Source organism: Thermobia domestica, chromosome 10 (assembly GCF_964235325.1).
Source record: "Thermobia domestica chromosome 10, izTheDome1.hap1.1, whole genome shotgun sequence".
Classification (NCBI taxonomy): domain Eukaryota; kingdom Metazoa; phylum Arthropoda; class Insecta; order Zygentoma; family Lepismatidae; genus Thermobia; species Thermobia domestica.
Window position 1 is genome coordinate 58,867,346 of NC_137463.1, and position 27,780 is coordinate 58,895,125.

General features: G+C 35.6%; 1 protein-coding gene across 2 annotated transcripts in view; it reads right to left on the minus strand.

Moving 5' to 3' along the window:
• Positions 1–27,780, minus strand: part of robo1 (roundabout guidance receptor 1) — a 586,207-nt gene that overhangs the window by 43,893 nt on the left and 514,534 nt on the right. For both annotated transcript variants that reach the window (XM_081728089.1, XM_081728088.1), the window contains exons 3-4: positions 7,354–7,507; positions 20–150 (exon numbers count right to left, since the gene is read on the minus strand). In XM_081728089.1, the coding sequence (XP_081584215.1) occupies positions 20–150; positions 7,354–7,507 (285 nt within the window). The remainder of the gene's footprint in view (positions 1–19; positions 151–7,353; positions 7,508–27,780) is intronic.

Consider the following 27,780-nt stretch of genomic DNA (forward strand, 5'->3'; position numbering starts at 1 on the left):
TAATAATCATAGAACTTACCATGTACCGTAAGTATTGCGGGATTAGTCTCTCGAAGCCCCACCATATTTTGAGCAACACATTGATATTTTCCTTCATCAGTCTGTCGTACGTCAGTAATCATTAGATTACCGCCATCAACTATACGTAATCTGAAAAGAGTATATGTATATAGAATTAATTCATTAGACAAAAGAAAAGGCTTAATGTTATATAGTTTCAATATTAAATATGAACACAGAAAGAAAATGCACTGACCTAATGATAAATTATCCAGAACTGAACTCATTAGTCATAACTGTAAATGCAAAACAATTTCAGGTACTTCATAAGTGCACCTGCTGCCAGACGTAAAATTTAAGAATAATTAAAAGTGACTGTTAATTATTTATCATGTATTCTGATCATTATATAAAGGATTGAGAACCAAAGTAAATTACATCTAATTGCTGGAATCTAAAGTTAATTCCTATATAGCGAGCATACATACTACGTTTAGAATATTAGCATTTTCGGTCTCATGACTCACACTGGTTCTCTGCTTTAGAGTATCATCACGATATGTTACGATCTTTTGTTAAAATTTTCAGAACGTGTACATCAGAATTCGTAAAACAAATACGAGTAAAAATAAGTTTTCTTTTCTTTTTCTTTATTTTTTCAACGTTTAATCATATCAACATTCTAATAGTAGTTTACTTCAATAAAAAACAAATTATTTAAAATTATTAAATTTTCTTAATAATTGCTAGATATTCATTAAATTTATAAAATTAACAAAAGCACAAAAAATAATGATCTTATACAATTATATTAGAAAAATAATCAAAGAACATGCAATCTCACCTCTCCTATTTCAACGTGGAGAGTAACTATTGTATTTTTTTAAAATCGGTTTTTCACAGTAAATTTAGAAGTCTTATGAATTGATATCTCATTGGATAAAATAAACCTTTGACATGTAATGTGATTGCATTAAGCTTAATGTAATTTTATTGTTTCCGTAATGAACTGAGCTGATAGGTAGAAATTACGGTTATGCTGCGATAATAATAGAAGTCAACTATAATAATGAAGAACCTTATAATCTATCTTAGCTTTATTTTTATTAATATTATTCATTGTATACATTACTTTGGCTTACAGTTCACTATCCACAGGAATGTTCCCTAAAAAAATCTTGCTAATAAATATAACTACTCGGAATGTTCTTTTCAAAAAGGAACTTTATTTCTATCATCTTCACTTCCATTCGTTGCTTCTTAAGGTTGGTGTAAAGGAACAAGTTTTGCCAATAGATGTCACTATGGTCTTCGTATCTCTCGCATGTATTTTTTACCTTTCACGAAAATTCACGATTTCTCTTACAAATTTCAACCTAGAGACTTCACATTTTTAGAGGAGAAACTTCATAACCTATCGAAGGCAACAATCCGTGGCGATTTTTTATTTATAATTTTCTTCATTGTTGAAACAGTTCCATTGTTAAAGGTTTGAATATCCATTTCAAAAATCAAGTCATTTCAACAATGAAGAAAATCACAAATAAAAATCGGCACGGATTGTTGCCTTCAATAGGTTATGAAATTCGTTCTCTCAAAATTTGAAGTCTGTAGGTTGAAATTTATAAGAGAAATCGTGAATTTTTGTGAAAGGTAAAAAATACATGAGAGAATGCGAAAACTGTAGTGACATCTATCGGCAAAACTTGTCCCTTTACAGCAACCTTAAAATGTATCAAATCAAATTCGTCCATACTAATTCATTTTAAGTTATTGTTTTCTTCTTTCTTTCTTTCTTTCTTTCAATTTATCCTTTATCGGGATAATACAATATGAGAAACATTTAATGTTTCTAATTCAATTCTCAATCCAACTAAATTTGCATTAAATTTTACTTTCACTTATTAAGCAATGGAAGAGTTAAATAAGTTCATCACTTTCGCTCTCAACCTAAGTGTAAGGTAACAAAAAACTTACATTTCTGGTTCCAAACAATACATTTGTTAAATAAGGAAAGTATACACTGGTAAGTATTTCAGTTTATTTTCATGTAAATCGTTTCCTTATCTTTGATCCTTTTGCTCTTTTAATTTCCTTCTTCCCGGAATTCAAACATAAATTGCAATTCTCTTTTTTCATTATAATATTCCTAAGTGTATGTAAAATATAACCAGTATAAGTTCCACATATAGCTCACCGGAAACAAACAACGCCCGAAGAGCTGGCGGAAATACGTCATGCTTGACCCATCCATTACAAAAACACATGAAAATTTTTTCGTTTTTACGTTATATTTTAGAAAATAAACCAAATTCTTATGTGTTTCATCAGAAAATAAAACAATGTTTTTTTTTTTCTTTTACGTAGAAGCTGAACGAAGTTCTTACTTATATCCAGAAAATTGAAGAATGTGTTCTTCTTATACAAAATGAAACACCAAGTTCTTATTTCTTTGCTAATGGACGCTTAAGATACGTGCTTATTTTAATTATTAGAAACGGAAAAGAATGTTTCTTCTAGAGAAAAAAGGATATTAAGTTTTCCAATTATAAAAAATTTAACAAAAGAAGAAACAAAAACTTTCATAGAGAAGGAGTTCTGTTTAGTTGTTTCAGCAATAGATTGTGGATCAGTGTGAAAAAATTTATATATTTTAATGTAATTATGATTCATTTTGCACAGTAGCATTTTGCAAAGAGTGGTCGAACATTTATTCATAGTTTCTAACCGTTATTACTGATACACTTTTGTAGATAATTATTTTTATCAATTACAAGCTTACAATTCAATTATCAAGAACAGAAACAAAAACAATGAAGATATGTGAGATTCTATAAACTTACAGAGTCTTCATCCCGGCGAAATTAAAATACCGCTAATTTTACAGTAATTACGTGATATCTTCAAATAGATAAGAGATAATTGAAATATGGAACAAGAGCGCCCTAGACAATATTATTTTGCATGAGGTACCGTTATCACAAATCACCTAGCGGCTTTCCGTTTTCAGCTGTTTAGAAACGCGAAAATAAATGACGATTTTCAAAATGGCTCGAAATTGAAAGCAGAGAAGTGAGTCGTGATAACGGTTTCTCGTGTAGAATAATATTGTCTAGGGCGCTCTTGTTCCACATTTCGATTATCTTTTATCTATTGGAAGATATCACATAATTACTGTAAAATTAGCGGTATTTTAATTTCGCCGGGATGAAGATAAAAAAAAAGTTGGTGTTTCATGAGATTTGCAGTTTTCGTGCTTCAAGAATGTCTCTCTTGTGGATGACAAGAGAACGCATAGGAGCAAGAGAGAAGCTGCTTAGGAAGACCCCAGAGAGGGTTCAAATTATATAAATAAAAGAAAAATTTCTTTCGGAATAGAAGATTAGTGCTTATTTGTATTATTATTACTTTCTTCAAAAAAATAAAATCATGTTTGCGCGGGGCCTCTGGTTCGATCCCGGACCAAACTAGTTTGTGGTGGACAACACCGTATCCGTGGGTTTTCTCGAGGCACTGTCGTTTCCTCCCACTTTCTCATTCCATCAATTCTTCCGTCATCATTCACTTGCCTTAAGAGTCTTCATCCCGGCGAAATTAAAATACCGCTAATTTTACAGTAATTATGTGATATCTTCAAATAGATAAAAGATAATCGAAATGTGGAACAAGAGCGCCCTAGATAATATTATTTTACATGAGAAACCGTTATCACGACTCACTTATCTGCTTTCGATTTCGAGCCATTTTGAAAATCGGCATTTATTTTCGCGTTTCTAAACAGCTGAAAATGGAAAGCCACTAGGTGACTTGTGATAACGGTACCTCACGCAAAATAATATTGTCTAGGGCGCTCTTGTTCCATATTTCAATTATCTTTTATCTATTTGAAGATATCACATAATTACTGTAAAATTAGCGGTATTTTAATTTCGCCGGGATGAAGACTCTTAATCATCGTCTCCCTTAGCCTAAAAAGCATAATCGTAGACGTTAAACTAAAATATTCAATTTCGTTTCAAAATCATGTGATCTTTCTTTCCAAAAAAAAAAAAAAAAAAAAAAAAAATTTAAAAAGTTCTAAATTCTTTCTTTAGAAAATAAAGGAAGATGTTCTTTCTTAACATTGGTAAACATATGAATGGTATGATTTTGTAATGAATTCTTCATACGTCATAATGTTATTCACATATTTTTAGATATTTCTTCTTCCTGTACTTCTTCGGAGAATGAGAAACTGCTACTGGCCTAGGTATTTGATTCAATTTACAAACCTTATTTTTTATTTATTTATTTATTTTTTACTTTTAGAGAATCTTGAAATGTTAAGCAAGATCATAACATTGTTTAAAATAAAATTTATACTCTTGTTTTAGCTGTTAGAAACTTCATTAAAAGGTGTGAAAACAACAACATAAAACTTGCAAGAACCTCGTGCATAACACGTCATATAATACTACATTACTACTACCAGAGACTTTCTAAGAAATGTTGTGTTGATGCTGATACAGAACTGCTTGTAAAGAAAGGACTAAATGAACCGTACATTTTCCTCCCCGAAAAAAAAAAAAAATCCCTTTATACAATTCACAGCCCTCTGTTAACCGAGGTGGATGTACCATAAGGAAAAAAAAATACAAAATTTTCTTTTGTTGAGGATAGACTAAATCACGGGAAATAACACAAAAATATTGGACAGAGAAGTAGGAACAAGAAAACACCCAGTGTGTCGCCATATTTCATTTGAACGATGACGTAAACTGCCTACTCCCCCTCTAAGTTTTATTATTTATGTCACAGCGTGTGCAGGCTCAGTGTTGTATCTTGTACGGTAGTATTACGATGTAGTATACGCGCTGGACGTTAGGGTAGGAAAGGGGAAAAAATGTACGTATAAGTAAGTGAAAGAAAGAAAGAAAAAAAGTGTTGAAACTTAACATGGCATTATTTGCATTCAGTTGAGTTAGGAAGAAAAGAAAATGGACGGTGTTCTTTCGCGATAACGGGCTTTACACTATGGTTGTCACTTGAAGAATCTCAGCATGAATTAAGTGCTTTCTTATTGGTTGTTATTAGAAATTCGTGTTACGTCTGATTCTTTATCACACAAAGAAAAGAGAAAAAAATGCTTTGTATATACACCATGCAAAGCGAAACGAAATGAACTGTTATGTGTTTTAAATCTTAAAACTTTATAATACCGAGTACAAGGCTTGGAAATCTACCGGTAAATTGGTTTATGTACCAAAACACTGGCGCGTGCGTATTTTATTCTCTTTTATCGTGGTTATTTCGTTTGGTGTCACTAAGCGTAAAAGGAATCTTTTGAAATACTGTAACCCTCCAGAAACAAACCGTGTAAAGCTCGTGAAACAGATGATTTCCATGTCTTGAAAGAAAGGTGAGAGGGCAGTTGTTTTGAATTCTTCCTTTTCTGTTTATGTGTCTTATTGTATGTTTCGCTTTTTGATTAAAACTAATAAAACATCTATAGAGTTTATTATTGCTGTCATTTTCAGTCATGGTATCTAAATGGACAAAATTGTGATGTATGATTTACACACATAGGCCTATCCCGATCAAAATCTTTAATCTTTGCATTGCTGCAAATGACTGTTTTTTTATTGATATTACAAATTTATTATAAAATTGTTAGTAATTAAGTTACCTATAATAGAGGGGATACTCAGTAACTTACTGTTGGAGTAATATGAGGCTGCGTTAAAATTTGCAAAGGGTGTTCATTTGGTCTACATTTGCATAACATGCATATACCTACGCTATTGGAATAAGTGATACTATTCGAATAGGCAGGCATTTAATAAAACTCAAAAGTCGAACAACTGTAGTCAGGGCTAAAAGTGGATCTGAAAAGATAGGAGACACATAATAACGTCACGCTGTCCCCATGCCTATCTTTGTCCATTGTATTTTAGGAAGTGGCGGGACGCCATAGATATTATTTGGAAGTGAGGGAACGGCATCCACCGGCATTCGCCCTCACTTTTACCCCTGACTGTAGTGTGTACCTCAAATGTCCTTTTCTATACTTTCCAAAATGTAAACCGAGTTCGAGCCTCGCGTGCCCTAGATATTGTTGGCAAATTTCACCAGAGTTGCTAATTTAGTAGTTTTTCACCAAAACTGGCGATTTCTAATAGAAAAAATTCTCAATTAAGTGGCTAACGAATGGTATTGTTAAACACAAGGTTATATAACCTGAGAACAAACAACAATTTTTCCCACCAGAGATGAACGATTTACTAATAAGCTATCGTTCCTGTCTATACTTAAGTGTATCTTAATTAATCTTGTGACTATTAAAAGGACATTTTATGAATTAAACATCCTACTTTGTATTTCTATTTCTTCAAGATCCACCTTTATATTGTCCTATCATCTGTATCTAGGTTTTCCTAATTGTCTTTTATCAGTTGGGTTTCCAGTTAAAATTGTGAAAGTGTTCCTACTTTCTTCCATTCTGGCTACATCTGTGAAAGTGTTCCTACTTTCTTCCATTCTGGCTACATCATCTGTCTACCTGAACCTCCTAGACTTAACTTAGATCCTAACAGTGTTAGAGAAGTGGTAAAAATTATACAATTCCTCGTTACGAAGTTCCCAACATTGTCACTGTTGGGCCCGAATATTCACCTTAGAATTTTACCTTCAAATATTTTAAGCCTGTGTTCTTCCCTCAAAATAAGAGACCATGTTTTGTACTCATATAGCAGAAAGGCATAATTATTGTTTCATATATTTGAAGATTCAAATTCTTCGACAGAATTTGAAAAGATAAAATAATTTGGGACTGAATAATAAGACGAATTTCAAACTTTCAGTCGATATTTAATTTTTTCGCGGATATTATTTTAGAAGGGGCGACGCTAATGTAGTCGAAGTCACAACCCTTCCCAATTAAGAAAAAAGAAAATTAAGAAAAAAATATGGACATTTATTCCTATATATGAATGGGTATGTAAAGTTACGTTAAATAATGCTGATGTAAGACATACTTACTGGCATATATACAACGGCAATTTTTTTTTTCTGTACTATTTGTACCTAACATCAGAATTTAAAGAATTCCTTCAATCACTGGAGCTTTCAAAGCCAGGGGATGGTTTTGTGACGCGGGGGAGGGTCAGTGAAAAGCCAGTTTCACAGCAATTGCTTATATAGTTTCTCTGCTGCAGAACTCTAGAGCCCCCACTGAATTTTAGTCTGTTAATGTTAATCCTAGATATTTGAGAGTGGTCACTTTATCAAAAGTAGACTATTATCTGACATTTTAACGTATTCATGATTTATATTATGTTTATTATCATATAAATATTAAATATTTTTTTCATTTACCTTTTTGAAGAATCAAGATCAAGTGTTTGCTCGTTCTTCCGCCACGAGACGCTAGGTTCTGGATGTCCCTTTGGCGGCCCACACTCCAGCAGCGCCGTCTCTCCCTGTGCCACTCGTGTATCTTTTGGCTCCGTTCGAAATTCATCTCGTAGAACTGAAAAGTAAGAAACATTTTTCGATGTTAGTATCTTAATTAAAGAAGTTACTTACATATAAGTTACTTTATAAGTAAACTGTATGTAAGGATTTCTGTTGAAGAAAACTCGACATACTTTCTCCAGGGGTGCCTACAAGGGGGGGCTATGACGCAAACTGCGTCATTGAAATATTTGGGGGGGTTAAAAATCTATATAAATATGTTTGATTGGGGGGGGTAAAATAAATCGAAAAGAAGATTTTTTCATGGAAGAACACCTACGGATAGACAATTGGGGGGGGTGCGTCATGGACATAAGGGGAGGGGGAGCACCACTGCTTTCTCACATAGACACAATTATTGGACTCTTATAAAGGATCTGGCTTATTGACAGTATAAGATACGAGATTGCCTTAACGTCTGGTCTACGAGGTCTGGATAAAAATAACAGGTTTGATGCCGAAAGTACGGTTTATTGTCAATAATAAATAATAATAAACTCACTATTTAGGAAAGCATCCAAATTATAACAGATATTTTAACGGTGATTTCCCGCTTTCCTCAGTGTGTATCCTTTAAAAAGATATATGTTGCTCTAAGAACTGAGGAAAGTGGAAAATCACCGCTGAAACGTTTACGTTAGAACTTGTTTGGATGCTCTGGTAAGTACTGAACTTTATTATTATTATTATTATTATTATTATTATTATTATTATTATTATTATTATTATTATTATTATTATTATTACTAACTGAATCACATTGCAGTGCTTGTTATATATCAGTAACTTTCTAACCTAATAATTGAAAATTTGTAGCTTTTTTGTCAACGTTTATAGAATTGATCAATTAAAAAAGGAGACAAAAATATGATTAATTTCCTTCTGTCTGTCTGTCTGTCTCTCTCTCTCTCTCTCTCTCTCTCTCTGTGTGTGTGTGTGTGTGTATCTTTCTTTTTTTCTTTTCTTTTTTTTAATGTAAATAAGCAGAAACTGCATTTTATGAGAAATAATTCGTAGACTACATTATAATTGAATCCAAATTGAATATATGTTCGGAACTCTGAACAAAAGAAAAATCCTGGAGGGAAGCTTAAAAATCGAAATGTAAGAGGGACCCCAAATAACGATGTGAAGGCGGAAAGAATCAATTGATATCAGTGCCATACACTAGCCCAGGAGAAAAAGGAAGAAGAGTCCAAACCAATTTCTTCCGCATCGCCTGAACATTCATATATTGCTCATGCTTTTTTTTTTTTCACGTATGTATTCACAATATTCGAACGACAACCTCTCTATCTATCTCTTCTTTCTTCATTTCTGACTCACTTCAGATAGGCATGCCTTGCTTTTTCTCCATTCACGATTCTTCTCCTCCCACTTACTGCATCCCTTCTGATCCTAACTTTTAGATCCTGTCGTAGACATTTCGGATTAGCACAACGTGACGCTCTATTAGTTCACAAATTTACAGAGAGGAGCCCTTTGCCTGTGAGGAGAGGGGTTGGTGCGGCGTGGTGGTGGATTTTCTGTTCTGATGAAGGCTTCCCTTCTTCTAAAAGAGGTGGTATGGGGTGGTGGGGCTTTGGAGATGGGGTAAGGAAGGTCAGGCCTAAAAGCGCCCTGCCCTGATATTGGCAGTTCATGGTTGGTTTGCTTAAGCGAATGCAAGATACAGGGTTGCTAACTTTTACCTCTTCTATACGTACACACTTTTTTGTGAATACAAAATTCCTGAATACGCTTCTTTTCAACGTAGTACAACGACATTACAAACTAGCCATATTTTTTTTTCTGTGGAACTGATATTGGCATTCGCTTAGTGTTACCTCATTTGAAATGTCTAGTTGATTCTACTAAAGCGTCAATTAAATCTCTAATTCGGTTTGTTTGTTTGATTTTAACGTCCCACGATTATGCCTGGGTGGCTAAGGGAGACAGGATCTACTGATTATAGTGGAATCCGAACCCTTTTTTTCGTTCAACTGCATTCCTACCCGGTATCGAACCCGGGAGCACGCACACCCGATCACAATCATCAAATTTCGCAGGTACGAAAAGAAAAAAGAAAAAAAAGTGTCACTCGAAGAATTTTCTCACGGGAACCTACGAACATTGTATATAGGTCGAAAACTGAGGGAATTTCTGGAAACCTAATCTAGCGCAATATAACCTTACATTTTGTGACCTGCATGTTGATTTTAAAGTTTGGTTTAGTATGAATTAGTGGTGTTGAATAAATCCTTATTCGAATACTCTAATCGAATAATTTTAACAGCATCAGTACGAATACAATGAGGTACGAATTCTGTATTTGCGACGATTGCAATATATAGGGCCTACAGGGGGGGGGGGGGGAGTAAATTAGCCGAAACAATTTGAACGAAAACAAAAATCGTTCCGCTACCATCAATATATGTATTTTTCCTCAATGGTATCTGTTGGATTGCTTTGACATCTGTATAATTTATTGCCAATATTTTCTTAATATTACTTACTTATTTCCTATTCTAGTAAGTATAATGGCAGGCCTGCTCCGACAAATTTGCGAAGAAGATATTCGCAAGGACTTCTCCGAAAATTCCCTTATATTCCTAGACCGATACACTCTACGGCATTGCTTGGTTCTTACCCAGCTCGCGCCATGTGACACTTTGTGGTATACAAACACCCTGTGCGTGGGTTTTCTAGGGGTTCTCCTGTTTCCTCCCACGTTCTTCATTCCACCATTTCATTAATTTCTCATCATCACCGTTTCCTTTAGCCTAGCAGGCATAGTCGTGGGACACTTAGATTTCATTTCATTTCATTTCTACGGCATTACAACTTATATGATTTGAAAGGTATTTTCAATTACCAAAGGAGCAAGATATTAGTTATCTTTGTACAATTAAAGAGGAGGCTGCTTAAGCAGATGATTTTTCTTTATTTTAGCATAGGATAAATCTGGTCTTTTCCAGATCTGTAGTCAGGAGACTAAGAAAGCATGGATCCAAATTTTCCTTGTTCCTGTAAACTGGAGCTGCTCCGAAATTCACGTTATTACCTGAAATTCTGCTCGAAAGATACGATTTAGCCTCTAATCTGTATAGTCAGACTTTATTCCCCTTAAAGTTTCTGCTCAGGGGACTCTCTCTCGATTCAACCTTTCTGCTCCCATTTTTTCCAGGATACTTTGCGGTCGGTGACGTCACCTGGAGGTATCGCCAAGGATATTATAAAATAGAGGCCCATACCACAAAATCGTGAAGCCATACATATCCTATGATTGGTGAGTGTCTTACCTGTGAAAGGTTATTCCGGGTAATTTCTCCTCACTTCTATCTGTACACCCAGACGTGCAGCATGTAATTATTGTATAATATAAATCTAAAGCAAGTAAAAGTAAACGACAAACATACTACATGGCTTTATGTGAAGATTTCAATGTTTTGAGTCATGATGGAAACGAGAGTAGCCAATCAGATGTGCAAATACTAGTTTGTCTTTTGGCTTCATTCAGTTAATACGATGAAGATACACATGGACAGATCCTCTATTTTACAACATCCTTGAGTCTTGTGAGGTATCGTTCAAGAGAACAAGTGAAATGCTGCATAGAGAATTAAGCTAGTTGGTTGCTTCAAGATGGGCAAAAGTCTCTCCACATGACGTCACGCACAGGGAGCCAATCAGAACTCTAAATGCGAACTGGGCCTACCTGTTACTTTATATACCTTGATATCTGCTGGTTATAACCATACAGCGTGGTTTCTCTAAGGTTTCGATTCCTGGTGGGGGTGCTTGTCCCAGATACAATCCCCGAGTAGTGGGTCAAATTTACACTTCAAATAGTGAGTCCTGTCTCGTGTAGCGTTGATCCTAAATAAAGGGGCATAAACTTCAACTAACCACATTTAGTTGTTTCAAAATAAAAACCCTCAAATAGGCCTTGTCACTATGTCTATGAACGAAAACAAATAAGGTTTGCAACATTGTTAATTATATAGCCCAAAGACAACTAAACACACGAAGATTTGAGTATACAGGAGAGAGGATGCGAAGAGAAATCAAAAGACAAGACAACACGTCATCCACTATTCACACAACCTCCCTTGTACCATTTTGATTTCCGCTGAGGCGAGAGAAAGAAGGAAAAAGAACAATGTGAGGCAATATCAGTCATGCAGGAAATGTCGTATAAGTAAGAAGACGACATCGTACAAAACAATCCATGCAAGATAACAACAACTGCATGAACCAATCAAACAAGGATTGAAAAAAGATGCGTATGAATCACTCATTTCCTGTCCCCCTTATAATTGTCACATTTGCTGTCAACCGCACGTGCTTCATGTGTCAGAAATAAATTTTAAAGATAAACAGAAGAAGAAGAAGGCGACGATTGAAGATTCACAAATGAAGATTCACTTTAGGAATCATGTTCACAGTATTGGTTTTTATAATTTAATTTGTACCGAGAAGCATGTAGATAAGTTTCTTCTCATTTCGCTCAGCATGACTTGCGCTTTTCAGATAACAATAGCATTTCACCCCGTACTTGTTCCCTAAAATAAATGTAAAGCAAGGGATGTGATAACTTCTCAAATTTACATATATCTTCATTTAAAATGTATTCATTAGTATTCTTTGTGGTCGACGTGTATATATATATATATATACACCCATAAAATTGCAAAATTATACGGTGGTCGAAAAATCATATTGAGAAAATTGATAAAGTCAGTACAGTTTTGTTGTATAACTACTGTAGCTGAACCTACACTTTCTACACAGCGCATCATTCACACGTCAGCATGAATCTCCTTGTCATTCCTCACAACATCTGTACATGTCCCTTTACAGACAAGTGAAAGATCGTCTTGATAAAAATCGGCAAGGGTTACCATAAAGGGGAGATTTTTTCGATTATTTTTTTTCAATATCCCATACCGTTTGCAAGATTTGAGTCTACTTCCAGTTGGAGTTTCTAATTTATGTATGATCAGTGTTTTCTTTCTTCTTGCATGCAGTATGTAATAAACAAATACATTAAACACACACAACTATTTATAATGCCAGTGATATATAGTGTTCATCGACCAAAACACTCCAAACAATAAAGATTTATCTTAGATAGAGAAATGGTTATCCTTCGTTTTTCATTATCATTTGGCCATGAAACAAACGCCAAAGAGATATACTAACCCCGTATACAAATGTGTGGTGTTGGAATGTATAGTTCGTAGAATATGATGCTTTACTTTTAAAAATTTCAATACTTCCAGTGTACCCCTAAAAAATGTACATTAATAAAGTAATAACGGCCATTTTTTAAAAAAAATATTCAATTAGAACTGAACAATCTACACAAAATTTGCAATCGATCAGTGAAAACGGGCATCTTTCTAGAGCTTGTGATTTCCGGGATATCATTGTCAAAAAATTGGCCACAAACATATAAACCTAGCATTTTAATATATAGATCTTTGGACAAAAGAAAAAATAACAAAAAGTACTACATCTGGGGGTGAATATTGGACAAAAGAGAATTGATGATGGATTTTGAGAGGCTAAGGAGTGAAAACTTCAAACAACTTCAGGAAACTACAAGAATTAATACAATATGTTAACTTCCTTCGGTTATCTTATAGCGATAAAAATTTTAATTTTTATGGACCTTTCCTCATGAGCCGCCACTGATCCTGATAATATGAGCTCTAAAATTAAAAATAAATAAATAACTAAAACTACGCATACACAATTTGTGATATTAGACCGACGGATAAATCCATGTAGCGCAAAATTCAGTTTACCCATCACATAAATTCAAGCTTAATTGCAAAAGTCACTCATCACACCATAAGGAAACTGAGCTTCACCCGTCGACAATACTAGTGTCCACTGTTGTCTAGATCACATGACAAACATACCGCTCAAACGTATTACTCGTCACAAGTATAATTGTAACATTTATTTTGGGAGGGGGTAAACTGTACTTCTGTTCAATTCTAGATAGTTTGTTTTGTCTTATTATATTGTTATATCCTCTCGATTTTGTGAATATTATATTTTTTTCTTCAGGATATTTCAACGAAGAAAAGAGGTACAGTGGTAGACTGTTTACTTATGGTATATGGGGGCTCTGATTCGATGCCAGCTGGTGCCACGTAGGATTTGTCGTAGGTAAACATCGTGCGTGTTTATTTTTCTCAGGAGTCTCCTGTTTTTACCCACACTTTCTTCATTCCACCATTTCATTCATTTAAATCATCACACCATCTCCTTTAGCCTGCATAGCATAACCATGGAACATACAATTGAAAGATTTCATTTCATTTTTTGTTCGAACAAAAATAAAAGATATATATCTAGAAAATAAACGCGAAAATTAGAAGGAATTAATTCTAGTTACTTTTGAAACTAAAATAAAAAGAAAGAACTTACAAAAAAATTACACGAATTCAGTTGATAACGGATCATTAAAAAAACATTAAATAACAATCCAAAGATCCTTCTTTAATTGAGTAAGAAAAAGTTTGCGAATTTTCTTCATTTCTGGTAAATTTCTACAAATTAGTTATGGTGTAATGATGAATTTTTAAGCAATGAAGAATTACTTTTAAAATTATAATCTAAAATGATACAGAAACATATACCTCCAACAAATCAAGCCCTGATATTGCTAAAGCATAATTGCTTTGCTATTTACATTAAAAAAATGTTACCAGGGTTAAGTCCGAAAATAAGTTTACCATCTCGTTTTCTCCAAGAAAGCGAACAGCCTTGGCCATCCGACATACAATTCTGATCTTGCACTCAGTGACTTCCATCTGTTTCAGGCTTTGAAGAAGACTCTCGGCGGCAGACGCATTGGAAGCAATACTGAGCTCACACAGAAGCTGTTCAACGCTTCTTCCATATGCAGATCTGTTTCAGGCTTTGAAGAAGACTCTCGGCGGCAGGCGCATTGCAACCAATACTGAGCTCACACAGAAGCTGTTCAACGCTTCTTCCATATGCAGATCTGTTTCAGGCTTTGAAGAAGACTCTCGGCGGCAGGCGCATTGCAACCAATACTGAGCTCACACAGAAGCTGTTCAACGCTTCTTCCATATGCAGATCTGTTTCAGGCTTTGAAGAAGACTCTCGGCGGCAGGCGCATTGGAACCAATACTGAGCTCACACAGAAGCTGTTCAACGCTTCTTCCATATGCAGATCTGTTTCAGGCTTTGAAGAAGACTCTCGGCGGCAGGCGCATTGCAACCAATACTGAGCTCACACAGAAGCTGTTCAACGCTTCTTCCATATGCAGATCTGTTTCAGGCTTTGAAGAAGACTCTCGGCGGCAGGCGCATTGCAACCAATACTGAGCTCACACAGAAGCTTTTCAACGCTTCTTCCATATGCAGAGCCCTGATTTTTTCCCTGGAAGGGTTTTTGAAGTTTATAGACCGGTATGACAAATATCTCGATGTATGTAGTACTTATGTGGTAAAATAAAGGTAGAAATAAGCTTGATATTCAATGTCACATGTTATTTTCGGTCTTGCACCCTCACCTCTGTCCACAGTCGCCTGGGGAAACTTACTTTCGGATTCCTCCTCGTACTTCGTGCCAATTTGAATTTCTTATTTAATTATTGAAGTATTTACAAAAATAGGTTTCTAAAAACCAACTAATGAAGAAGACTCTTAAGGGAATCACAACTCAGAACGAGGAGGCAAAAAAAAGTTTTAAAAAAAGCTAAATAAAGTTATATTAGATTAATTTCCTCTATAGTGGAAAACAAAAGAGGAGCAAATTCTGCCGTCACAGCAGGAAGTATGGAAATTAGAAAATCGCTGGTGCTAAGCATCTTGTACTTTTGAAATAGTACACACACTCTCTTCTTCCTCTGTTCTCCCTGTGGTTCTTCTACTATTCTCGTCCTTTTCCAAACTCGATCCACCTTACTCAGCAAATTCACCCCTCGATGCTCACTTATCGACTCCTGATATTTTCCAGTTGAGTTCATACTTTTTTTTTTTTTGAAAAACCTTATTCGTTCGTTTCCTCTTTTAGAGAGTGTGGGTGGATTGAAAGGGGAAGATAAAATAAAAAAGGGGAGTAAACGGGGGAGGGGGAGGGACTGACAGTTTTACAGCTCGTGTAGCATCACAAGCAAGCAGCAGCAGTTGCAAAAGCAACCACTTTTGCCAAAGTTGGCTAGAATCTGAAATTTGACTTTAGTGTTCTTCTCTTGCCTCGTTTACCGTTATCGAACCATTCTGAATTCGACAAATCAATTCGCTCTCCTTCATCCCTCCTCCCCCCCTCTCTGCTTCTCTCTCTTTCACACACACATACACATAGGCAAACTACCTTTTATGTTACGTGACAGCTTCAGTTTGTTGTTCTCTTGTTCGAAATTATTCAACATTTAAATTCTTTATAATGTAATGTGTTTCTATTTCTAGTTACCTTCTTCTTCCTGGTTTTTCAAATATGTATTAAATCTATGGATATACACTATGTGATCAAAAGTATCCGGACACCCCAAAAAACATACGTTTTTCATATTAGGTGCATTGTCCTGCCACTTTCTGCCAAGTACTCATTATCAGCGACCTCAGTAGTCATTAGACATCATGAGAAAGCAGAATGGGGCGCTCCGCGGAACTCACGGACTTCGAACGTGGTCAGGTGATTGGTTGTCGCTTGTGTCAGAAGTCTTCTCCACCCCCATATTTGAAAAGATTCCAGTTTCTTTCATCTTTTTAGCATCATCGCGTTTCTGCCCTATGCAGTACAATGAAGTGACAACAAAATAATTCTAACACTAAAATGATTCCTACGAGTCGGACAATAAAATGTTGTTTTCAGGATTCCATAAACAAAACTACTTCGCTAAAGCAACATGGAATAATTACAATAAAGTAACACTTCTACGATCCTGACAATGGATAACGTTTTCGTTACTTGTAATAAAGAAGATAATCAAGGTAGCTTACAATGGGAACAAATCTTAAAGATATTACTGAACGTCAGTATCTTCTTCCATTCTGGAAACACACACATGAAAAAGGGGAGAAACTACACAAAAAAGTTAACATAATTTAATTAATATCTTACACTTTTTGAATATAATTATGTCAGAATTAGTTATTTATGCACGGCATGAATGACAAAATATGAGAAATTTCTCAGGCAAGGGCAAAAGAAATACTTTTTGACCTAAAATAATATATTCTTTACTGAATATGTTAGAACCATCTGGAAATTTATATGGGAAAGTATATCATTCACGTTTTTTCCACTTCATATTGTCTGCAATTCTTTTGCACAGGATGAATATCGTTGTTCAGTACTTAAAGAGAGACAGATTTTAAACGTTCTATCACTCTATCATCTGGCATTTAAAATTCTCCAAGCATAACACCAAATGTAACTGTCTAAACCTTACCACTTATGTTCTATTTATAACTACGTACTTGACATAATCCATTCCAATAGATGATTATACATAATTTTCACTCAGAATAAAACCTGACCAATTAGTTTCGCTAATATGTTATTATCTTCATCTGACATATTATTCGACAACGGCAATACTATACAAGCAGGTCCGTATCCACGGGGGTCTAGGGTGGACGCCCCCCTTAAATTTTTGCTGCCCCCTAAAATTTTCACATTAGGCTTGCAAATGAACTATAATGTGGTGATGAACTATAATATAATTGGATCGGGCCCCCGTAGCTTCTACCGCCCCCCTACATTTTTGGGTTGGCTACCGGGCTGTATACAAGACGCATGTGAACAAGAAAAAAAGGCTACTTTCTTATTGCAAAGAAAGCTTAAAGGAGAAAAAAAATATTGTTAATTCTAAAATAAGTACATGCCTGGGCTATTTCTCTACATAAAGCTCTAAGCATTTTTGTTAGAGTAGCATAAGTTTACGTAGATTCTGTGTAATCTATCGCCTTACAACGATAATGTATATTTCCTATGTACTTTTAAATATCATTTTTATTTACGGGCAAAATGAGCTATTTAAAAGGCACAAGCTATCTAGAAGAAGAAGAAGAAGAAGAAATTACATAAAGAAATAATTTAAATATTTTGTATTATGTTGATATTTTTCTTATTGTCGTTGCTATGACGATATGTTTATCTGTTTAATGTTGTTGCTATGGTAACGAAAAAGAATATAGCTGTAACGAAGAACCATCTTGTGTTCTCGGAATGTATAATATTTTAATGTGGCGAACGAGATATAAGTTGAAACATAACAATATATATTTGAAGTGCATAACTGTGTTGAGGGAGTTGACGAGTACTTCAAATCATATGCTCGTAGCCAAACTGCCTCCATAAAAATTGTTGTGTGAATATCCTAGGATTCTGAAACATGTATTTTTGGATAGCACAGATATTAGTTCCTAAGTGAAGTCTTCACCCGACTACGATAGGTTTCATAGTTTTGGCGCTATGAGTCTTTAAACTTCATTTTTTTCATGTTTTCGGCAGCCTATAACTCCAAAACGAAGCATTATACACCCACGTTAGTCTATACTTTTTGTCTTATCTTGGTGTCAGGAATCATCTCCCAAACGTTGTCGATGTTGTTTTGAAACACCCTGTATTTTTTGAATCTATCAGTATATTATAATTTCATTTGTAAGTATAGCTGAGGGAATATGGCAAGAGAAGTGGGTTGAGACCTTTTTTTTCTGCATCTCTTTATATTAATATCATTACAAAAGCCCAACTGATAAGGAAATGTTACAGATATTCTCTCTCTCTCTCTCTCTGTGTGTGTGTGTGTGTGTGTGTGTATGTGTGTGTCCCTGTGTTTTACCAGCTGCAACACATTCCGAGCATGAAGTATGTAAAAATTTTCCATCTCAATTTGAAAAACAAACTGCTAAAGCTATACACGTAGAAAATTAATTGTGCAAATCGGCATTAAATACAAACGAATAATGTTTCCTCGTTTCATGTCATACCTGCCTGTGCGTTCATTATACATGTTGTTTATTTTACATGTTCATGTTTGTTATTTCAACTGTAGCGGAGAAAAAAACTTGTACTTTTACAACAATTTTTTTGCAAAGCAAATACTTACACGGCCGGTGTATCACATATTACAGTTCGTTTCTTTTTACATTTTGCTTTGCTCCAAGTGAATGTAAATATAGGTGAGGTATTTTAATATTTCCATTCGTAATTTCATTTTTTTTTTTTTTTTCAGTTTCGCTTAACAACAATTATTTTTCAGAGTTCCTGCTCAATAACAATCCCTATAAATTGTGTTGTATTATATTCTAGAGTTAAGGGAGGAAAAATATAACAAAATAATAATGATTAATTTAACACTGTATGTGGATTTCAATAAATAAATACATTTTTTTTTTCACGAATTTCTCGCTTTGTTAGTCACTATCTGTTTCAGTGATGTTAAAATTAAGCTATTAACGTGTATACAAGGAGATTTTTAACTACGATCCAAAACTTTTAGATTGGAACTCATCACTTAACAGAGAACTAAATATGTAGTAAGTAGGCCCTAGTTCAGTTCAGAGCTACATATGTATGCTGCTAAAACATCGGAATAAGAACTTTATTTCACAGCAATGGAGTCCAGTGATGCCAACTCGTGGGGAAATCACATTTTGTGGGCTACTTTGACATTAATTTCTCGAAAAGAGATACAGGTAATGTTCACCACACAATTGGCAGCAAATATAGGATTTTTCATCGACAGCAACAAAATTCTTACTGAGCGGAAAGAAGGTCAATGACTCCTCAATAATCTTCAAATCGGTATCAATTGTCAAATTTTGTTAGCGGAAAATTTATACTAGTGCAGGAGGATTTAGATTTGTGGGCTTTCGGCATCTAAGGCCATTTAGCCCTTCACGATTTGAGGGATGACGTTCCTCGGCTAGCACACAATCCGGGGAAAGGGAAGGAAGAAAGGACTGGGAAAGGAAGGAAACGGCCTGGGACCTATAAGTTAGGTACCACCCCGGCATTTGCCTGGTGTGAATGAGGAAAACCCAGGAAAACCTCATTCAGGGTGGCTGGCCTGAAAAAGCTGTTACACTTTTTCGACCGAGTGACCCCACCGGGAATCGAACCCGGGACCGCTCGCACTGAAGGCGAGAGCGTTAGCGACTACGCGGGGCCACATTATACTAGTGCAAAAGTAACCTACGATTCTCAAATAAACAAGCTCCAAGAAGTGTAAGTTGTGCCCTTATGCCCTGGTATTCTTTTTAAATACAAATATTACAATTAACGGAAAAAAGCAAAAATGCAAAATGAGAAACAATCAACTTGGTAAGCTTGCGACTGCAGAATGAAATTCTTCTAATACCCTTTCGTCCATTACAATAAGATAACACAAAGGAAACATTTTCAATTGTCTTTTCCAGCTAAGAAAAATAGTTATCCATCAACTATTTGATAAACATAGGAGATCGAAATTTATGGGTATCATATATTGACGAAAATTTGTGATATACGGTAGTTTCATTTTTTTTTTTTTTAAATTTTAATTTCGTGATGTGGAAAATTCAATAGCAAAATGGGAATTTCTATCTCTCGAGATGGGATTTTATAATGTTTCAGGTTGGCATCACTGATAGAGTCTTCAATAAGCCTCTTCAAAAATTATACACAAATTAGTGTTCACTTAATTTCTAGTCATGTTCTCAGCATCTTATGTTGTCTAGTAGAATGACTTTTCGAACAGAAAATTTGATTGAAATTTATTTCGATATATATTTATTCATTTCTAAGAATTCCGAACAAAAATATGAACAAAATTAATGATACTTACAAATTCAAGTTGCAACATTTCCAGAATTAGTCAGAACACAGAAAATGGCGGTCAGTAAAGACCAGAGTTTTACCCTCAAATTTAACACGCTTTGTTTACTATGTATGATCTGTCAGGAAAGTAAATGTACACCTATTTTTCGAGTCTGGCATTCCTGCGCTCCATCCGTGGAGAGTATGAGAATTAAATCAATCAAATGTTTACTGAGGGGCAAAAAGAAAAGCTTAATCTGAATAAGACATTGCAGAGGGACACAAGCTGTGAATACGAATAGTGCATTGTGTAAATAAAGGACGACACCGAAAGAGAAAGCCAGAAACAGTTGTTAAACTTACAAAAAAAGAGTAAAAATTGTCGAAGTGGGAACATAAAACACAAATACAACAAATACGCCGACAACTAAACAGTCACCATGCCGTGATCTTGGTGTAGTGGTTAAGGTGCTGGCTTACAAATGCAAAGGACGCAAGTTCGAATCCTCGGCAAGGACATTTTTGAAAATTTTTGTTAATAATACATACAACTCATGAGAGATGGTAAAAGAGGTCGTATTTAGTTTTTCGTAGCAATTATTATTGGTAATGTTTAGTACTGATAATACTTTGTCTTTGCGTATTCCTTTTATTCTTTTCTTCATTTCAAAAGAGAAGAATATCCGAACAAATGCCACCAAAATTCCTCATATTTTGAATGTAAACGCCATTCGCAATTAGTAAAGAATAAAAATTGAACGTTCCGATGTAGCTGCAAAAAGTAAAAAGAAAAACATGGAAGTAGACCATACTCATGGTTATTAAAAATACAATTTCTACATGCCTTACACCTCCCGACCACGTTTCTACGTTAGCAAGTAAGAGGTTTGTGTTTAGGTCAGGCTGGTCAATACGTTTTGCAAAGGGGCCCGGTTTAGCTCTGACGCACCACAGGTGCGGGAAGGGAGCAAAACACTTTTTCTCTCTCCCTCTGTGTGTCTATTTATCTATCTATCTGTATATATATAACGCTATTTGTGAATGCCATAACCACCCTAATTTTCAGCGGATTGAGACGAAACTTGGCACAAACATTAATTGTTGAAATATCTTGATGAGTTCGTTAACCAGAATAATCAGATGAAAATGTTCAAAATGACGGCCCTTCAAACTCTCAAAAATTTCCAAGGGAACCAAATTTCGCCCATAAATAGGTATTTAGAAAGTTTGAATAACTTTTCCTCTTTTACTGAAATATTTGTGTGCAGAGACTTATTGAAATATTGGACCCGATTAATCGCAAAAAGCATGTTCACGCCCTTTCGCTACGGTCAGGCTTTTTTTTTTTTTTTTTTTTTGCAAGAGAGGGTTATTTTCGTATCGGAACAAGATGATTGTTAGTGATGATATGAAATTACACATTGAAAGCGAAGTAACTTGTGAAACGTGTTATTTGAAAGAATAATATAATAAATGTGCTTTCCCCTAACACAGAGAACTGTAAATCATGTATTTCGAGTTCGGGGGCGCGAAGGGCGAGGAGTGTTACTTGATTTGATTTGCTTTTTAGTAACACATTGCATTGCAAATAAAGGTAGGCAACATTAGTGGTAAGTAAAATAATAACAATAATAATAATAATAATAATAATAATAATAATAATAATAATAATAATAATAATAATAATAAAAATAATAATAAAAATAATAAAAATAATAGGTATTGTTTGAGGCAAGGCAATATCTTCCTCAATTCTTCTTCAAACGTAATAATTGTAACGCCATAACTCCCTTACAACCAAATATGAGCAATTTATATCGAGAGAACGGGAAACTGTTGAATGATGGGAGCAACGTTGGACTGTATGCACTCATAGTAATCAGAAAAATGAGCGATTTCAATGCAAAATGAACGAAGAGTCATTGTCATGGGTTGTCATGGGTAGTCATGGAGCCATGGCAGAGTCCTCTTTAGGCAAAATGTCGATAACTTATATCAATTTATATTTACAATTTACATCGAGAGAACAGGAGGTGATAGTGAGATGGGACAACCGTTGGACACCGTGGACCTAGAAGGCGCATCGAAAAAATTAGGGGGGCGGGCGCCAGCCAGCCGTACTTATTTCCACATAATAATATAAAATTATATTGTCGAAATAGAACACGAGTTAGCTAGTAATATTTCATATTATTATTATTATTATTATTATTATTATTATTATTATTATTATTATTATTATTATTATTATTATTATTATTATTATTATTATCGACAGCGTCTTTTCATTACGTGTGCATGTTTGACATGAAGCCAAAGAGAAGATCCATCATTCGTAGAAAGAATAAGAGTAGTCAGTTACTTTAACTGTGAACGACAGCGAAAAATACGAAAAGAGTGATTACCTGTAGCCAGGGGCGGATCCAGGGGGGGGAGATCGGGGTGATAGCCCCCCCAGAAGAGGGAACTTTTTTCATTTTATATATATATATATATATATAAAACCCATCTCAAAGTTTGGAGCCCTCAAAAGTAACAGTATGACAACCCCCCCCTCCAGAAGTCGGTCCTGGATCCGCCCCTGCCTGTAGCGAAAAGAAACAATACTTTCTCTCAAATGGATAAAAAATCAAGCCGAGATAGATTCGAACTCGCATGGACGGCGCGAACAGCCAGTTCCTTGTCCATTTTTTTTTCTTTAACTGACTCACCGAACGTGTTTCAGTAACTTACTTACTGCTAATTTTACTTGCTTCACTCGTTTAACTTGCTTTTTCTAATAACTTATAACGACAGGGACACGAACACAGAAACATCGAGGACAGTTAAAAATCATAGATGCTCTCCCGCCGGGAATCGAACCCGGGACACCATACACCAAAGGCGCACGTGCTAGCCACTAGACCAGCGGGAAGAGCACCACTCTCTCCCTGTGTCGTTAGGGATTACGACCACTGTATTGCCAGCTATCACTTCTGTGGGTTGTATACTATGATCACATGTTTCTTCTTTGCTGGAAGAGTTAAACCTACATTCTATGTAATACATGAGGTATTTAGACCTACATGCTCTTCATATAATGTAATAAAAGGGTCATGCTGGGAAGAAGAAAAAGAACATTCCTTGGACAAAACGGAAACTATTGGCATCAGAAATATTTATCTACGAGGCATGCGCAGTAATATATTTCAGAATAGTTACTGTTTAGTTCAGTAAACGAAGAAAGGGGTTCAAAAAAAGCAAATATGTCGCGTCAACGAGATCGACCAGAGTTGACAGAGGCGGAGCGGATTGATAATTGGTTCTTTATTCTGTAGTAGATCGTATCACAACTTTACGGGAGAGCAGAGAAAGAATTACTAACGCTGTCATATAGTAAGCTTTAGTAACACGATCATACAGACACAAATGGATGTAACTGTGAGTACTACAACTTGGATTTAACGAAAGCCGTTTAGATATTCAGTGGTTTGCAGGGTTGTATAAGACACAAAAAGTTAAGACACAATAAAATTCTTCATACCTCAGCTTCCAGTAACTAGATACATGCAATTTCTGGATAGATACTGAAACTGCTGTCGGATTTTAATACATGACGTATTGCAGGATACAAAATGCTTTGCATTACTTGTTTGTTTGTAGACAGCTACTAGCTTAGTGTTCTGAAAGGTTTGTATAAACTAGGGATAGTCAATTCCGGAATTATTACTTTTCGGACTCCCGAAAGTAAAATCGGACAAATTCCGGAATTCGGAAAATTCCGATTTTGGAATAATTCCGGAATTCGGAAAAATCCGGAATTTAGAAATTTCTGATTTCGTTTACATTCCGGAATTCGGAACAATCCGGATATTTTTTGAAATCCGAAGTTTTCTCAATTCCGGAATTTTCTAAATTCCGGATTCTTCCCGAGTTCCGAAATTCTTCTGAATTATGGAGTGTAACTAAATTTCATAATTTTCCGAAATCCGGAAAGTGAAAATTCCGCTTCCGAAAAATGAATTTATTTTGGTTAATATGAATCGTGGTGGAAATAAGTCTTTGGACAGGTAATGGCGACTGCTTTGAAAGAAATGGGGTGTATGAGAATTCAATCAATATTTGTAGTTTCGTGTGGAGAAAAAACAAACTTGTGAACCAACGGTTTAAGAACAACTCAAGTTATTAATGTAAACTTTTCCGACATCATAAAAGAAATACGAAAGACATTTTGAATCGAAGAAATATAACATACAAGTTTGCAAGCGGAGACAAAGAAACCTAACGTAACCAGAATAAAGACGAATCGTTTACCGCGTAGCGGTCAAGGTCAAGCTGTTTTCCAGGGCGAGTTTCGAGTTGAGTCGAGTTTGATAATGGCTCGCTCGCTCGTTCAGCTCGTTTTAACTCTTTTTTAAATAATGGCCTGATTAGACTGGAAAGCGAAAGCCATGAGAAATGTAAGCACTAATGTGGAATACTTTTTAATGTTGCTCACGACAGGGGGGCGTCTCGTCTCGTAATTTGAGTGCATCTCGTGGGGCAATTTTTGTGTATCTCGTCTCGTCTAGATAACGAGAAGACAAGTTTTTTTTTTATTATTATTACGAGACAGCCTCAAATGTCGTAATCACCAATATAAGTATATACTGTTGTTCTGAAAATCAAGGCTGAGACCTGCACTGTCGAATTTTTGAGCCCAAGCAGAAGACCAACTCGGGTAGCGATATCAACCGGCTCGGCTCGTATCAACTGAGCGAACAGCTCGAGTCGGCTCGGTTGGGATGAGCCGATGACCCGAGCCGGCTCTGTTGGAACGAGCCATCGACTCAGCTCAATTGAGCCGATGGTTCGAGCTTTCTCGGTTGGGATGGGTCCCCTACTCGGCTCATGTGAACCGGTTCAAGCCAGCTAAGTTGAAATTAGTCCATCGGCACGTTAGGATTCAGCTCAACTAAGCCGATGGCTCAAATCGGCTCGGTTGGGTGAGCTGTTGGCTCGGCTCACTTCTTGGTTCGGTTCAATAGTGAATGAGCTGTAAGCCGAGCCGCTCGAGCCGTTGAGGAGCCTAAACCCGGTCCCAGCTGTTTTAAACATGTTTGGCTGAAGACTATAACTTTTAACAAGTTTTGGCTCGAGCCCGAAAACTTGCCCCTTCGGAACTCAAACCCAGAACGTGACCGATGTCCTTCCCTCCTGAAGACTTCTCGACGACCGAGATCGACAGTCAATTAGCTTTTACTATTCAGATACAAACCGTATATCTTTTAAAGATTATACACGGTGTTGATATAATAATAATAATAATAATAATAATAATAATAATAATAATAATAATAATAATAATAATAATAATAATAATAATAATAATAAAAGTTTCAAACTTGCCGTTGAAATTTGGCAAAACTTACTTAAAAGTAGAGATTTCGGGGAAAGGGTTCCGTACCTTCAAGACAGTGGCGCAGGGAAGGGGGGGCCCGGAGGGGCAGGCCCCCTACAAAGAGGTCCGGCAATGTACTTTGGTACTTTGATGTTTGTAATTTTTTAATATATTTTTATGTTTATAAATTTTTTGTTTGTAATTTTTCTATATGTGCCTATAACAGCACTTGGCCTCCCCCCAAACACACATCCTGGCTACGCTACTGCTTCAAGATACACCTCTGCAACTACCAACATTTTAAACTACAACGTTCCATTGAACTTTCATGTAGAAAGTAAAATTTATTCTACTGTATGTTTTAAGGAAAATAACTGTAATAAATATAACTGAATATCACGCAACAGTAAGGCATATAATAAACTAATTTTTAGGATATGCAGAGGTAAATATAAAAGCTTTGATACAAAATACCTACACAGAGCATAATTCAATGAGCTCTGAAATATAATGTAACGAAATAGCCTATGAGATTCAGTCTACAGAGCAATTGTTACTTAAAGAATGGACATACACTATTTCGAGAATCGAGACAAGACGGGATATGTTTATGATACTTTTCGTCTCGTCTCGATTCTCATCTCCAAACAGAGACAAAAAGTTTGAGTTAGTCTTGACCCGTCTCGAATATAAAATGTTAATTCTCATGTTATTTTATTTGTTTTAGAAACGAGATGAGAAACTCCTCTTCTCGTGAGCAACATGCAACCCCCTCTTTGGGAGCTGCTATTTATATTTGTATATATAACCTTGTTTAATTATTCTTGTGTATTGTATTATCAGTTAATATAGTTTTAGAGAGAAATCCCGGCCGGGTAAAATTATTATTACATTTCATATAATCTATATTTTTATTTTTGTCTTTCTGTGATTTTGTTTCTATGGCTTGTTAACTAACATGCAGTTCCCTTTTTTCCAACAGGATTTCTTTTTTTCTTTTTTTTTAAAAAAAACAGCTCACTTAGGGGAGTGCCAGAAACCAACGCTATCTTGCCCGTTGATATTTTTTGTTTGTTAATTTTGAAATATTTAAACCAAGCGTCTGTCTGGTGACCGTTGGTTGTATCTTCTATATAAGAGCAGGAGAATCATAGGTGGGGGAGGATTCCAGCTCGACCGTCTAAAGAGGTAGATGGTTAGGATTTCTGTCCAAAGAGGGGACGAGATCTCTTTTCTGGAATTCTCAGATTCTTAGCCGAAGAGGCGGCTAGAGATTGACATGGTACAACAAGAGGGCTGTATCGCCGCGATGCGAAAAGTTTAGTTTTTGACATAATTTCAGACCACAACTCTCTTAAGAGGAAGAGAGTCTGGGGGCTACGGAAATTGTTGGTCTTAAACTGTACCACACAGCAAAAGGGTTGTGTGAAGGGGAAAGCGAATTAAGTCGCTGAACCGTTTTTTTTAAGCTGGCTTCGGGGGCCACGCCACTCCTTTAGTGGGAGGGGAGGCTAGGGGTTCAAGTCCCGTTTGACACCTCACGAAGGAGGCGAAGTTAGGCTTACCCAAATTTTTCGTTAAGATAATTCGTTTAGCATCCTTCGGCAAATTTTGGGGAGATATGCGTGATTAATGGTTCTCTTCTATAAAGGGCTGGATTCTTTTCTTCGAAATGAACGATGCGAGAATTTTTTTTTTATTTACTAGTATGAATAAAGATTTATTATAAGTTAATCCTTGGGCGTAATCCTTTCAATTTATTAACTTCCTCATTAAGGTTTTTTGGATCTACCTATTAGATTGCTGTTTTGGTGTAATTGAAGTTTTTTTGTTTGAATCTGGTGCATCTAAACCGGATTCGGTACATTGCTTGGAGAGAGATTTTGGGGGGCTCGTTTTTATTTGATTTTTCTGTTTTATTCAATTATGCTAATCCTCCAGGGTGCACACAGATGTTAATGAGCCGCTTTTAATCTGTGGACACAAGTTCGGTTCCCGGGGTGATTCTTTTATATTAGGAATGGTGAATTAGTCATTGGGGGACGAACAGTTGGAGGTTGCAAACATTAAACCAAACCGAAATATTCTTTCCAAATGTCACGTTTCTGCTTGTAATGGTATGACCTGAGCGATAATTAGCTCCTAGCTTTTAATC